This window comes from Equus caballus, chromosome 1, assembly GCF_041296265.1.
Source record: "Equus caballus isolate H_3958 breed thoroughbred chromosome 1, TB-T2T, whole genome shotgun sequence".
In the NCBI taxonomy this organism is placed as follows: domain Eukaryota; kingdom Metazoa; phylum Chordata; class Mammalia; order Perissodactyla; family Equidae; genus Equus; species Equus caballus.
The window spans coordinates 151411077-151424818 of NC_091684.1; the positions used below are offsets into that span (position 1 = coordinate 151411077).

At 47.9% G+C, this 13742-nt stretch overlaps 1 protein-coding gene across 2 annotated transcripts in view; it reads left to right on the forward strand.

The window, feature by feature from the left end:
* MYO5C (myosin VC) overlaps positions 1 to 13742 on the forward strand; it is a 92368-nt gene that overhangs the window by 46033 nt on the left and 32593 nt on the right. For both annotated transcript variants that reach the window (XM_005603044.4, XM_070236418.1), the window contains exons 17-25: positions 94 to 180; positions 698 to 809; positions 1601 to 1812; positions 4353 to 4518; positions 4844 to 4990; positions 6447 to 6611; positions 8129 to 8222; positions 10913 to 10976; positions 13041 to 13221. In XM_005603044.4, coding sequence (XP_005603101.2) covers positions 94 to 180; positions 698 to 809; positions 1601 to 1812; positions 4353 to 4518; positions 4844 to 4990; positions 6447 to 6611; positions 8129 to 8222; positions 10913 to 10976; positions 13041 to 13221 — 1228 coding nt within the window. The remainder of the gene's footprint in view (positions 1 to 93; positions 181 to 697; positions 810 to 1600; positions 1813 to 4352; positions 4519 to 4843; positions 4991 to 6446; positions 6612 to 8128; positions 8223 to 10912; positions 10977 to 13040; positions 13222 to 13742) is intronic.

Consider the following 13742-nt stretch of genomic DNA (forward strand, 5'->3'; position numbering starts at 1 on the left):
TCACACAACGACGAAATCTCCTAACGGCGCCTTTCTCAGAACGTGTCCCCATCCTTAAGCAACATGTGACTGTAGAAACTCATCTACTTTAAGGTTTGACTCCAAAAGAATTGTTCAGCAGCTGCGAGCCTGTGGTGTTTTGGAAACAATTCGCATCAGTGCACAGAGCTACCCTTCCAGGTATGTGGTCAGTCTTTGTTTTCGGGGAATAGTGTCCAACTTCAGGTCCACGCTAAGAACCAAGGGAACAGCTGCGATGTTCTTGGTCAGATACTTTTGTAAAATGCCCCTAAGATTTCTCCCACTGTGCTGTGGGAAGGCGAGAAGAGGGTGATAAATAGGCAGTGTGCAGGACAGAGGCCGCCGTCACCACCACCCCATCACCCCATCACCCATCTCTGCTGCCAGTGAGGGCTGCCTGCTGCCTCCCCGGCGCCCCTGGGAAAGGGAGCTGGAGGGGGAGGAAGAAGACAGTGGCTGGAGTGGAGTGTTAACAAAAACAGTCAGGGTGCAGACAGGTGTGCTCTGGGTGAGGTTTAGGAGGTGTTCTGGGAGGGAGATGGGTCAAAGGTCAGGGGCACCATGCCTGGAACAGATCCCACCCCTACCCCACCAACAGTAGCAGGTCTGGGGGGTCCACAGACATGACACGCTTCCTCTCCAGCACACCTCCTTAGCTCCTGGTTTGACTTTCCAGGTGGACGTACATCGAGTTCTACAGTCGCTACGGTATCCTCATGACCAAGCAGGAGCTTTCGTTCGGTGATAAGAAGGAGGTGTGCAAAGTGGTTTTACACAGGCTCATCCAGGTCAGTCATCCTCATCCCCTGGAATCACGGGCTCTTCCTGAGCAGCTCGTCTCCCAGATGCATTTCCTCATCTTTGCCTCTGTCTCAGGACCGCAGTTGTCACGAATGCCTAAGAAGAATGGCAGCGTGCCCCAGCATTTACGTGCTCAGGAGATCAGAGCAGGCACACTTGTGGGGCGTCATCTCCTGGCAGCAGGAGTCTCCTTTAGGGACCCGCATCCGAACCCTGGCCTCCCCCAGTATCCTCCTGTCCTGCTCAGTTTCCCCACAATCTAGGGAGCTTCCCTGGGCCTGGCTAATGTTACACAGTCAACTAGAGGGACAGTAAGCCAGGGGTCTTCCAGACACGGTTCCCAGTGTGGATTTGAGTTATTGCTGAAGCCATGGATTATGATAGAAAAGAGGTAGAGAAAGAGTTTCGATGGCCAGGAAAGGGGGTGGTGAAGAGAAGCCAAAATGAAGACAGAAACCAAGCCTTTCCAGGTGCCTCTGCTCTTTTGTGCAAACCACATAGGAAAGGCTGAGAATCTCCAAGAATATACACCCCCTGCTCACCCCACAGGTGGACATTTCAGCCTCAAGTCCACTTCTTTCTCCCAAAAGTGGCTTTAAACAGACAAGTTAAAATACAAACTTCTGGATCACAATCAGAATTTTTCTGCTTTGTGCCAAAGAACAGATATGTCAAAATAACCATGTTTTTGGCATGTTTGAATCTCTAAATATCTTTTCCAAATACTGTAGAAAATCTGAAATATTTTGTTTCTGATTATATCCTTTTTCTTTTCCAGGATTCTAATCAGTACCAGTTTGGTAAAACCAAAATTTTCTTCAGAGCGGGACAAGTGGCTTATTTAGAGAAACTCCGATTGGATAAACTGAGGCAGAGTTGTGTCATGATACAAAAGCACATTCGTGGCTGGCTCCAGAGAAAAAAATTCCTCCGAGAGAAACAAGCTGCCCTGATAATCCAGCGGTACTTCCGGGGTCAGCAGACCGTGAGGTATGTGGGAACCAAGGAAGAGTGTGGAATTGTAGAGCTTTCTTCGCCCCTTACCTCTATGGGGAGGGGCCTGTCAAGGACAAAGGGCCTTTTTCCTGGGACCTGGGGTACAGATGTGTGTGTGGGTCCCCAAGGTGGCCATGAGCCTTGAGGTGAGAAGGGTGTCTTCAGGGGCAGATAGTGCTGACTCTGCCTGTTGTCACCATGTGGCAGAGGTGACAACCAGGACCCTGAAGAGAGGAAGCCCCCATCAAGGTGTTGCTAAAGAAGGTCAGAATTCCCAGTGAGACCAGGGAGAGGCACTGGGCCCCTTGTCTATGGGAATTGAAAATGCCTGAGATGATCAGGGTCCTAGCGAAGCCCCTGAGTAAGGACGCCATGAATAGCCGCTGATCAGCTTACGTGCATATGGCGGGGGTGGCGGGAATGGGACATAATACCTGAGGGGATCCATGGCAAGGCCCCGCCAGCAAACACAGAGCCCCCGGGTGGGGCTACTGCATTGGCCCCTAGGGCATGGCTGAGTGGAGGGCAGTTCCACCAGCCTCGCCCCTCCTACCCCTCCTTGAGTGCTTCCAAGAGGCTGCGGCAGGCTGGCCAGTGAGACAGGCATCCTTTCTGGATAGCATTGTGTGCTTCTGTGTGTCCACCCTGCCTCCCTCCTTGGCAGGCTGTGAGGGTAGTTGAGAATGCAGGTGTTTAAGGATCAGGCTGTGCCACTGAGCCTGACCTCTTCCCGAGCTTGAGGCCTGGCCTCCAGCAGCATCTGGGCTTCTCCTTGTGGTTGATGCACCACAGCCTTCAGTTCAGCACGACCCAAATGGACTTGCCGGTTCACCCACCTGCCCCAGGCGACCGTCTTATGTGCACGCGCAGCCAGGCTCCCCTTCCGTGCCCCTGGATCAGTTAATAGCAGCAGTCTACAGGGGAGGAAACTCGAGTTATCCTCTTCCCCAGACTCATCCTCCCTTTCCGTTTGGGAATTACCACGACAATTCTACCCTCCCTTGCCTTTTGTGTCTGTCCTGTTCCTCCATTCCCGTACCCCTACCCTGAGTGAGGCCTTCATCATCTCGTGCCTTACAGTCTTACAGCACAGCCCTCCACCTGTGCCTTTCTCTCCCATCTTCCTAAAGTGGGGCCTGATGGAGCCACTGCCCTGCTCCTGCCGATACTGCCTCCAGGGGCCCCTGCTTCCAGCAGAAGAGCACTCAGTCTCTGACATGGATGGTGTTCAAGGCCCCCATGGCCTAGATGCCCTCATAAGAATGGACTTTCTGTGAGGACAGGGGCTGTACTTGTCTGGTTCCTGTTGCATCCATACCTAGAACACAGCACAGTGGCTATCACGTAGTAGGTGTTCAATAAATATATATATATATATATATATATGTTTTTTGCTGAGGATGATTAGCCTTGAGCTTACATCTGTTGCCAGTCTTCCTCCACTTTATATGAGGGTCGCTGCCATAGCATGGCTGACTAGTGGAGTAGGTCCATGCCTGGGATCCAAACCTGCAAACCTCAGCCCACTGCAGCAGAGCGTGCTGAACTTAACCACTATGCCATTGGGCTGGCCCCCAATAAATATATTTTTTGAATAACAAATGGTCCCCATCTATTTTTCTAACCTCACTGACTGCTAATTTTCTCCATGTATCTTATAGTCTAGCAATTCCAGACAAATTCTTTTTTTCTGAGTGTTTCAGACACTGCTAGACCTCCATGCCTTCTCTGGTCCTGCAGCTTGAGATTCCTTTTCTAACCTTCGTTGTCTAAAGAAATCCCTTTCCATCAAGGGCTGGCTCCCGTGTCAGCCCTTCCCAAGCAGAATGATAGTTCTGTAAGATCTCTCTTACAGCTCTCTTAGTAGTCGTTTTCTTTTTCCTCTTATCTCTCTTGGCCATTTGTCAGTCTGTCTCTTCCATGAGGTTGCAAACTCTGAAGGTGAGAACTTTGTCTTCACTTCCAGTCCTTTAGATAGGAGTCAGCAAACTTTCTGTAAGGGCCAAATACTTTGGGCTTTTTGGGCCATGCAGTTTCTCTCACAACTGTTCAACTCTGCCATGGAAGCATGAAGTCAGCCATGGGCAATATGTAAATAGTCGGTGTGGCTGTGTTCCGATAAAACTCTACTGTAACATGTGGAGGACTGCAGATTTGGCCCCAGGCCGTAGTTTGCCAACCCCCGATCCAGAGCCCGCAGCGTAATTTCCCACAAGAGCACATGCAGTGCCAAAGTACAGTTTTGTGATCAAAGTCTCTGGGTGCGTGAGTGACGGACTGATCAGCCTGATACGAAGAGTGTGAAAGTTCACACGTGGTTCCTCGTGCCTGGATCCTCGTTCAGAGCAGGGTGAAGAGGAGAGGATGACTGATCTTGAGTAGGCGCTAGAATAAGCCCCTTGCAGAGTTTAATGTGTGGATTTGCAAAACGTTTGAATATTCCTGAGTGAAAAGGGCTGCACAAGCTTGTCACTCTGTCGTAGAAGTCGGTGCTCTGTGGATAACAGATTTACTCTACATTCTTTTTAACCAAGGAAAGCTGTCACCGCAACAGCCTTGAAAGAAGCGTGGGCCGCCATAATCATTCAGAAGTACTGTCGTGGATATCTTGTTCGCAACTTGTACCAGCTGATTCGTGTGGCCACCATCACCGTCCAGGCCTACACCCGAGGATTCCTGGCCAGGAGGAGGTATCGAAAGGTGCGCCTGAGACCACGTGCTTTCTTGGGACATGGGTTTCTCAGGGCTCATGTTATTTCTCACCAATAGTAATGAGAGAGTTTCTTTGCATGATGTGGAGCAGGAAGCTCTGGTATGCGACAGTCTGTTCATGCATGTCTGCTGCAGGTAGGACTTGGTTACTGTTTCCGAAGTCTAGGGCTAATAGGGCTGTGCGGGTTCATTACAAGAAATTCATGTTTTACGCTGTAGGGATGTTTTAGTAGTCGCATCTCTCAACATTGGAGGAGTCGATGAGAGAAACAGTGGAGATCCAGTCTGCATTTCACAAAATCTTGTTTTAAAGATGCTGGAGGAGCACAAGGCTGTGATCCTTCAGAAATATGCACGGGCGTGGCTGGCCAGACGCAGATTCCAGAATATCCGACGATTCGTGCTCAACATTCAGCTTACTTACAGGGTCCAGCGTTTGCAGAAAAAGCTAGAAGATCAGGTAGATGTTCATAATGCATCTTTCATATGTACTTTTTCTGACAGATATATTTTGTTCTGGGCCAATTCTTTAGCTATCCTGTCGAGATTTATGCCCATGTTAGGAGGGTCAGACAGTTTATATGGACCACCTGGACTAGAAAACACAAGCACACTGTAAAGGGCTGCCACATGTGGTTGTGTATGTTTTACACTGCACAAAGTCACTTGCCCAAGAGCCTAGGTGAGGCTGAAATCCAGCCTGGCTTCAACTTCCAGCTCATGTGCGTTGGCATAAAGCTGTACCTCCTTGAGGCAGGGGGACCTTTTTCTAATTTGCACAAAGATGCTATCTGCGTGCCAAGCCATGCTCCCTCAGTGCTGTGTTGGCCCAGAGGAACTGCCATTTTCAAATTTGCCCAAAGGTCCATATGGTTTGGCTGCAGCCCTGCCTAGTTTGGGAAGACGCCCCACATCATTCCCACTCGTAGGAAAAAAAAATCCATACACTGTCATCCACTGGGGAAGGGCTGTGGAATATGCAGTGTCCAGATCTATAAAACTCACTCCCAGGCCTGTCTCAGATAATACTGAGGTTCTGCTAAGGCGAACTGTAAACTTAGCCCTGAGCTAGACCATACGAGTCCTTAGTGGATGAACGTGCAAACAAACCGACTTGAGATTTTGGTGCATTTTGTCCTCCTTGTGCTGCTGTATAACAAGAGTGCATGATATATGGCTTGTGCAGAACAGCACTGAAATCAGCCATAGCCAACTGGGAGCAGGGCCCGTGGGACTCCCAACACTGCCCGGGCTCTGCTCTAGGTGTATTCCTGTGCTTGGGCTGCCATAACAAACCACCACAGGCTGGGCAGCTTACACAACAGACATCTATTTTCTCACAGTTCTGGAGGCTGGAAGTCCAAGATCAAGTTGTTGGTAGGGTTCCTTTCTTCTGAAGTGTGTCTCCTTGGCTTGCACTTGGCCATCTTCTCCCTGTGTCTTCACATCATCTTCCTTCTGTGTGTATCTTTGTCCTAATCTCTTCTTATAAGGACACCAGTCAAACTGGATTAGGGCTCACCTCATTTTACCTTGATTGCTTTTTAAAGACCCTAACTCCAAATGCAGTGATGTCCCAAGGTACTGAGTATTAGGACTTCAAGACGTGAATTTGGGGGTGGGCAGTGCAGGACGCAGTTCACCCTGCAACTCTAGGGTTGTCTTGGAGCTCGAGGATTGGACTGTTCCTACTATAAAAGAGCCACCAGCTCAGGAAGACGTTTGCCTGACCAGGTAGATCTTCCTTGCTATTTTCACTGGGATGAAGATGCTGGTACCTGCCATCGTAATGAGAAATGTGATCAGTGTACATAAACCTCTGATAGATTTAGATGCCATGTTAAATGTTGTGAGACATTGGAACAGCATCTTTATTTTGGATAAACCCCTAAGCATCTGCTGTTTCTTTTCTCTAGCACAAAGAGAACCATGGGCTGGTGGAGAAGCTGACCAGCCTGGCTGCTCTTCGGGCCAGTGATGTGGAGAAGATTCAGAAACTGGAATCAGAACTGGACAGAGCAGCTACCCACAGGCACAATTATGAGGAGAAGGGGAAGAGATACAAGGCTGCCATGGAAGAGGTCTGTGTTGCTGGTGACCCTGGAAATGTGTCGTGAGTCTGTCCGTGGAAGAGATCGCAGTGCAGCATTTTCCCACACAGCGGATTTCTGCAGAGCACATCACATTTTGCTATTGGCTTCCATTACCAGAGGGAGCCTGCCTTTTAGGGGAGGGGAGATCAGAGGTGTAGAGTCTGGGGGAAGAGGCGGAGGCTCATGCTACAAGAAGCGCAACATAAGGTTTCCTCTTCTTTTCAACTTTTGTCAAGTGATGAAAAGCATGAGAAGGAGCCCTGGTTGAATGCTTCACTCTCTTCCAGGATGACTTGGTCCTCTATCGCTTGTCCATCTGGTGTGTGCCCTGAAACGTCTTCCCCAGAACAGTAGTGCAAAGCTTGGGGCAGGTTTTCATCTCTGTGGTGTAGGAGAAAGAGCAGTAGACATAGAAATCAGATGTCCCGGGTTCAAATCTTGTCTTTGCTACTGCCTGGCTGGGCAGCCTTAGGCAAGTCCCTTACCCTCTCTGAACTTTAGTTCCATCCTATATAAAATGGGAATAACAAAAAGGGACTGATAGAGTTGTTGTGATGTTAAAATTGTCAGATGAGGTAATTTAGCCAAATGCCTACCATAGAGCCCGGCATAAGCGTGAGCTAGTGTTTTCTGAGGTGGTGGACTTTATTACCGTCCATTCTCCTGCACTTTCCAAAGTCCTACAGCACCCAGAGTTGTGGTGGTCTGAAGCCCCGGGGCATCCCTCTGCCCTCAACATCGCCCAGTGCCCAGCTGCACCCACACAGCTGCTGGCGTTGCCCACCCTGCCAGTCACTAACCATCAGCACCAAGGGGCCTCCAGCTGCCAGCAAGCACTTTACCAAGAGAATCTAGAACTTCTGTCGTGGTCACACATCCTTCCTGAATGATAACACTCTCAAAGTGTGAATCCACTCTATATCATATATTATTTATATCATATTAAATATACAAATACCCTGGTTATCAAGAAGCTCAAGAAAAGGATAGAGGAGTTTCCTTGACTTTGAGGAGACCTTGGCTTTGCATCTTTCTCCTTGATTTTTTTTTTTTTTAAAGATTTTATTTTTTTTTTCCTTTTTCTCCCCAAAGCCCCCCGGTACATAGTTGTATATTCTTCATTGTGAGTCCTTCTAGTTGTGGCATGTGGGACGCCGCCTCAGCGTGGTTTGATGGGCAGTGCCATGTCCGCGTCCGGGATTCGAACCAGTGAAACACTGGGCTGCCTGCAGTGGAGCGCGCGAACTTAACCACTCAGCCACGGGGCCAGCCCCTCTTCCTCCTTGCTTTTAACCATTGCTGGGCCAGGTTGGGCACGAGTGTCTCCTTGAAGTCATGTGGAGCCCTCGCATGTGAAACTGAGTGCAGCATCTTGCAGTGGGCTGGTGCCTGTTGTTATCTGTGGACAGGAGTGGTGACCGGGAAAAAGTTCCCCAAGAGAGGCACTGATGGCAAAACTTGAAGTGAGGTTTTCAAAAAGCTTTTTGTTATCTTCCCTTTGCTAGAAATTGGCAAAGCTTCAGAAGCATAATTCAGAACTGGAAATACAAAAAGAGCAAATACAGCTGAAGCTCCAAGAGAAGACAGAAGAGTTGAAAGGTAAGGCCCAGGGTGGCCTGATACATACATTCATACGTTCCCTTGTCCAGTCCCTCGGGGAAAACTACTGGGTGTGAACCGAGGTTTAGGCTGAATCAGGAGTCTGGTGTATACTTAGTGTAAGGAGAGAATTTTTGCTCCACAGAGAATAACTATATTTTAATTGCGGTAACTTTATCCTTTAGGTTCATCTGTTTTATTTCCGTCTTTTGTCAGACGGCACAGCAATCCCTGACTCAGGACCTCCTGGGCCATTTGCAAAGCACAGGTGGTTAGGCCACCAGCCTGGAGCTTTTCCATCAGGAAATGGGGGCGTGTGTCTGTGTGTGTGCATGGGTGTGTCTGTGGGTGGTGGTGGCAGGGGTGGTTCAGACATATGTGTTTTTTTTTTTTTTTTTTTAACTTTGTGCCGATCCCGATGCACAGTTAGGGTAATGTTGGAGTCATGTTTGTTGCTTGCCAAGGATTTGTGGTCAAATTTGACATCTGTCCAAGTTACTTGGTCTAAGTGGTACCCACATCCTCTGTCACTGCCCTGGCCCTGGACGAAGGGCCCTCCTTAGCGCTTGAGCCACGTCACCCGCAGGCTGTCAGAGGCAGACCCCTGCAACCAGTGGTATCACTTTCATTTAGGGCTTTGGGCAGCTACCCTGAGCCTAGCTCTGTCTGTCCTTAACTTTTCAGCTCAAATTCTAATCGCAAGAACTTGCTATAAATCATTCCAACAGGACCATGAGCCTGGTGGTTCCTGACCAGAGAGTTTAAATCACCACACTCGATTATCTATCTTGTCCAGGGATCTTTGCCTTAAGCTCCGACGTGGAGGCAGCTGGAGCAGGAGGGTTCAGGCCTGGGCATCCAGCACATGCCTTAGGCCCAGTGAGTGGTGGATACACCAGGATCCAGGGGGGCACAGGAGCCCTGGGGTTCATGTGAGAGTGTGGGAGAAGCACATGTGGGCAGGATGAAGTAAACGTCCCGAGTCCTGGCCAACAGAGTAGGAGAGGCCGTTCAGATGATGCCAAGGACGGGCATGACCTCCTGCTCCAGATCCTGCGTGCCCTCCAGCCTGTCTCTAAGGACTGATGGTATGAGCATTGCTGAACAGAGGGAGGTCAGAGGTCTGTGAGTAAACCTCACCCCCGAGTTAGAGAAGGCCTTTCCTCCACCTTTTTTATTACAGTACCCTCCTCTTGGGAATTTGTTGTGTTTTCTAACTTCGAGTGGAATTTCCCACAAGAAAATTTAAATTCCCACAAGTGTGTCCTGAAAATTATATATTTGACAGCATTGACATATTTGGGTGGATAATTTTATGCCTCCTCCTAACAAGTGCCTGAAAACGCTCAGACCCAGTGTTGATGAGCTGCTTACCCGCGGGCCTCCCTGCACGCGGCAAACCACGCTTTGTGAGAAGCACCAACGTTCTTTACCCTGTGACCTGTGACTAAGGGATGTTATCATGTGTCGCTTCCCCTTTTTTGAGATTCCAGCTCAGACACCGTCCTGCTGCCCTTAGGAAGAAAGTCGTATTTGGGCAGCCTCTGTAGCCCCTTTGCAAATGGCCCGAGATGGTATGTGCCAGAACTGAAGCCAGTTAATGTGAGCGAATTGAAAATGGAAATTATGTCAAATATGTTGGCCTCTAAATGAAAGCTTAAGCATTTTCCCGAGTATTTCCTGGCTAACTCATGATGTTCTAAAGCAATCATTTTGATCCAGGGACATTTGATGCTACTTTGGACAAACTATTATTGTTGGCTTTTTAAAATTTTAACCAGGTAATTGGGAGGATTGCTATTGTCTCCTCATCCCTGGGCTCCCCTCTTGGGCAGGACTCAGAAATGAGAGAGAACTCGAGGATGGGTGTCAGCTCAGTACAGAGAGGGACGTCGGGCTCTGATGGGCTGCACCGTTTGTGTGTGGACATGGTCGGAGTGTGGGACTGTCATAGCACAGACTGGCCAGAGCCCCGGGGACTGTTCCCTAGTTGTGCGGTGCCCCTTTACCCTACGGGTTGTAGTAGAGACTCTTGTATTTAAACGCAACAGTGGCTCTTTTATACTTTCTCTTCCCCACATGAAGGCAGACACTTTATCATTTTTTTGGTTATCGTGAATGAGTGGTTCTCAACCAAGGTGCATTTGTTCCGCTCTCCCTTCAGGGGACATTTGGTAATGTCGGAAGACACTTTTGGTTGTCACAGCTGGAGCAGAGGTGCTGCTGGCTTCTGGCAGGTGGAAGCCAGGCATGCTGCTCAGCATCCTACCGTGCACGGGATGGCCCCGCTCTGCAGCAAAGAAGCATCCAGCCTGAAGTGTCAATAGTGCCGAGATTGAGAAACCAAATCATAAATGATCATGTTTCTCCCAAAGGGTTTCTGTTCTAATAATAATGTTTTGTCTCAAAGTCAATATGTCCATTTTAATCAAACAAATGACATTCAGACCAATGAAAGTGCTATAAATGAAACTCTTCATAGATTCCAATATGACATATTTGTGAGAATTATTATTTTGAACTCCCCCTTATCCATATTTCTAATTTTTAAAAATGACAATCTCATCTTAAGTCCTATTGGTAGTAAATATCCTGTGATTGTTCTTACAGTCTCAGTTTCTTAAACATGACATGAAACAGTCAAGGCATTGGCGTGCGGACATATTTCAAAAAGCCTTCTCTTTTCACAGAAAAGATGGATGACCTCACCAAGCAGCTCTTTGATGATGTGCAGAAAGAACAAGAACAAAGAAGGTATGACATCTAGTTTGCCTTAAAGCTCCTGCTTCCTCCTCTCTCTGCTGTCTTCTGTTTGCTTCTCGGCTTGCAGGTAGCAGAGCACGGGTACAGGAGAGCGGGCCTGAGTATTTCGGGGAAGTGAGAGACGTCGAGAATGGTGAGAGCGAGATCCCACAGTGCACCTCTCAGACGCTGCACAGCTTCTGCACTTGTGGGCAGCGGACTCCTGGGGATGGCTTGCTTTCCCTTTATTGCTAAGACAGTGAAAAATTTAGAGGCTGTCACCCCTTTCAACTTCCATTAAGTCCAAGGAAGTAAGATTATTGCTTAGGAAGTAAACTGCCCTCCCTTTGCCACCTGTTGTGTCTGTTAACTTACCTCTTGCCCCAGAGAATATGGGATGTAACCCTCCTCAAAAAGGTGAAGGCGGGTCCCCATGACCTTGTACTGTACCGGCCCCATCTTTCCTATCTCAGTATCAAACCCTTTGCTAATCTCCAACGACTGCAGTCTCGCTCCCTTCTCTTAAGGCGTCAACTCAAAGGCTTTTAGATCTCAAAGGAGGGATGCGTGGTGGGGTGTTGGGGAGATGGGACATTCTTGGCATATCTCTGTTGGGGGCTGGAGGGCTCAGGGCTGCCTGGGGTGGCAGGACCTACGGCTGCCCTGTGCAGTTAGTTAGCAGGAAAGCTTGGGTCTGGTGAGGAGGCCAGATGCCAGACAGTTAGGGGAGGGAGCATCGCTGAAGAGCTCCAGGAGTTCACACATACATGAAGTGTTTGATGAACCTACATCAGTTTTACAATACAGGTATTTGACACTTTACCTTGAATAATCAATTTTTCAATGAACTCTTAACTCTGGGAGAGGAGCTCAGGTCTTCGCACCTCACCCTGTCCTGGGGCCACTAGGGAGTCATCATTTCGAGCAGGGGACTTAGAGAGCCAGGCTGAGCCAAGTCACTTTGAGCTCCTTGCTGTCCTCATCAGCACTCTCCTGTAGCACGGCTGGTCCCCATTCGGCTGACTGGGGAAGCCTTGGCCTCCGTCGAGAGGCACAAAGATGCCTGCAGTCTGTCGGTGCTCTCCTGACCCATTTAGGCTGCAAGTCTAACAGTCTTTTCACGTGAGACTTCTCGTTGCAGTTTGCTTCTTCAAAGGTATTTTTTATTGGGCGCTTAGGAGCACTGTGGTTTTTTTTGAAAAACCTGAAAGCAAAGTTAAAAACTTAGTTAATGTCTATAAAAGGAAATGAAATAAAAATCTATTGGGAATGTAACTCTCTTCCTTGGGGTTTTTCCCTTTGTGCTGTAAAAGCAAGTCGTAAAATGAACCAAGTTGACAGCCCAGCAAGTAGAATGATGATTTAATAAACTCAGGGAGCCTCTAGGACTGCATCAGTTCTGAATGGGCCCCTGTGGCTGTGTTGGGCTGGTCTAGGTCATGTATCTCTCTTTGGTTATTTTCTTGGTCAATCACCCCATATTTAATTGAGCAACTCTCTCACGGAAATTGGGTTTCCATGGACTTCTGGGCACCTGGATTTACTTTAGTTTATTCCAGTATATTTGAAGGGCTGGATCCTTTGACATATTAAATGGCTGTAGTAACTTGTTTAGGAACAACCCAAACCCCTCAAGGATCCTTGGGACTGGGCAGGGGCCAAGACTTGGCAGAATGTGCCAAGGTCTTTGCTGAGGGAAGTGGCCCCTCCCAGTGGTGGCTGAGGGAAGTGGTCCCCTACCACATAGAACCAGTGAGGCTTCGAGAATATAGTACCCCCAACCACCACTGAGTCTTTAAGTTCAGCCTCCCTATCTTGTATTTCCTGTTTGTGACTGTTGTATAACCACACTTCTCAGATCAGAAGGTGTAAGAAGCTTCTTTAACCCAAGGGGACAGGAAACAGACAGCTTAAAATAAGGCTGTTGTCTATTGGAACTGTCACAATCAATGCTAATTGACTTGTCTCCTCCTTTCTGAGTCTCCTCTTGTTATTTTCAAAATGATGTATTGGTCTAATTCAGAATAAAGACTTTAGAGACAATTCTTAATTGTTTTTTTTTCTTTTGCTGCCTAGACTTCTTGAAAAAAGTTTTGAACTGAAAACACAAGACTATGAGAAGCAGATCTGGTCTTTGAAAGAAGAAATTAAAGCTCTCAAAGATGAGAAAATGCAGCTGCAGCATCAACTGGAGGAAGAGTACATCACCGCCGATGGCTTAAGAGGAGAAGTGGCCCAACTGAGGAAGCAGGCGAAGGTAGAAGCCGCTTCTTACTTTTCCAGGCGCTCTTTGGCTAAGTCATCTGACCTGCATGGAGCGAGCAGTTTCACGTTCCCACAGGATCAGACACCTAAAAGCATCTGTGTAAAGGCCAAAGTCGAAAGGACCCTGATTCCTTCAGTTCTCCCAAGTGTACACCCCCAAGCTGCCTTTGACCTCACAATAATTGTTTTTCATATTTTAAAAGTCAGCTTTCTAACTTTTTTGAAGTTATATTTACATAAAGTTATTCAAATATGTTGATCTAGAGAATACTTCCAAATTGCATTCTAAATTGATGTGAGCCCTTGTTATACTATCCATCATGTTCTTATATATCCAGAAACACCTGTTTCAAAATTAAATTACCTTATTATCAGAACCTTCCATTTTAAATGATTGCCAGAAAATCCACGAAAACAATGATGCATGCTGGGAAAATCAAGCCTTATTGAATTCCCTCTCCACTAGAAGAACAAACCTGTGTGTCCCTGTGTTCTTAAATGCAAAACATTTCA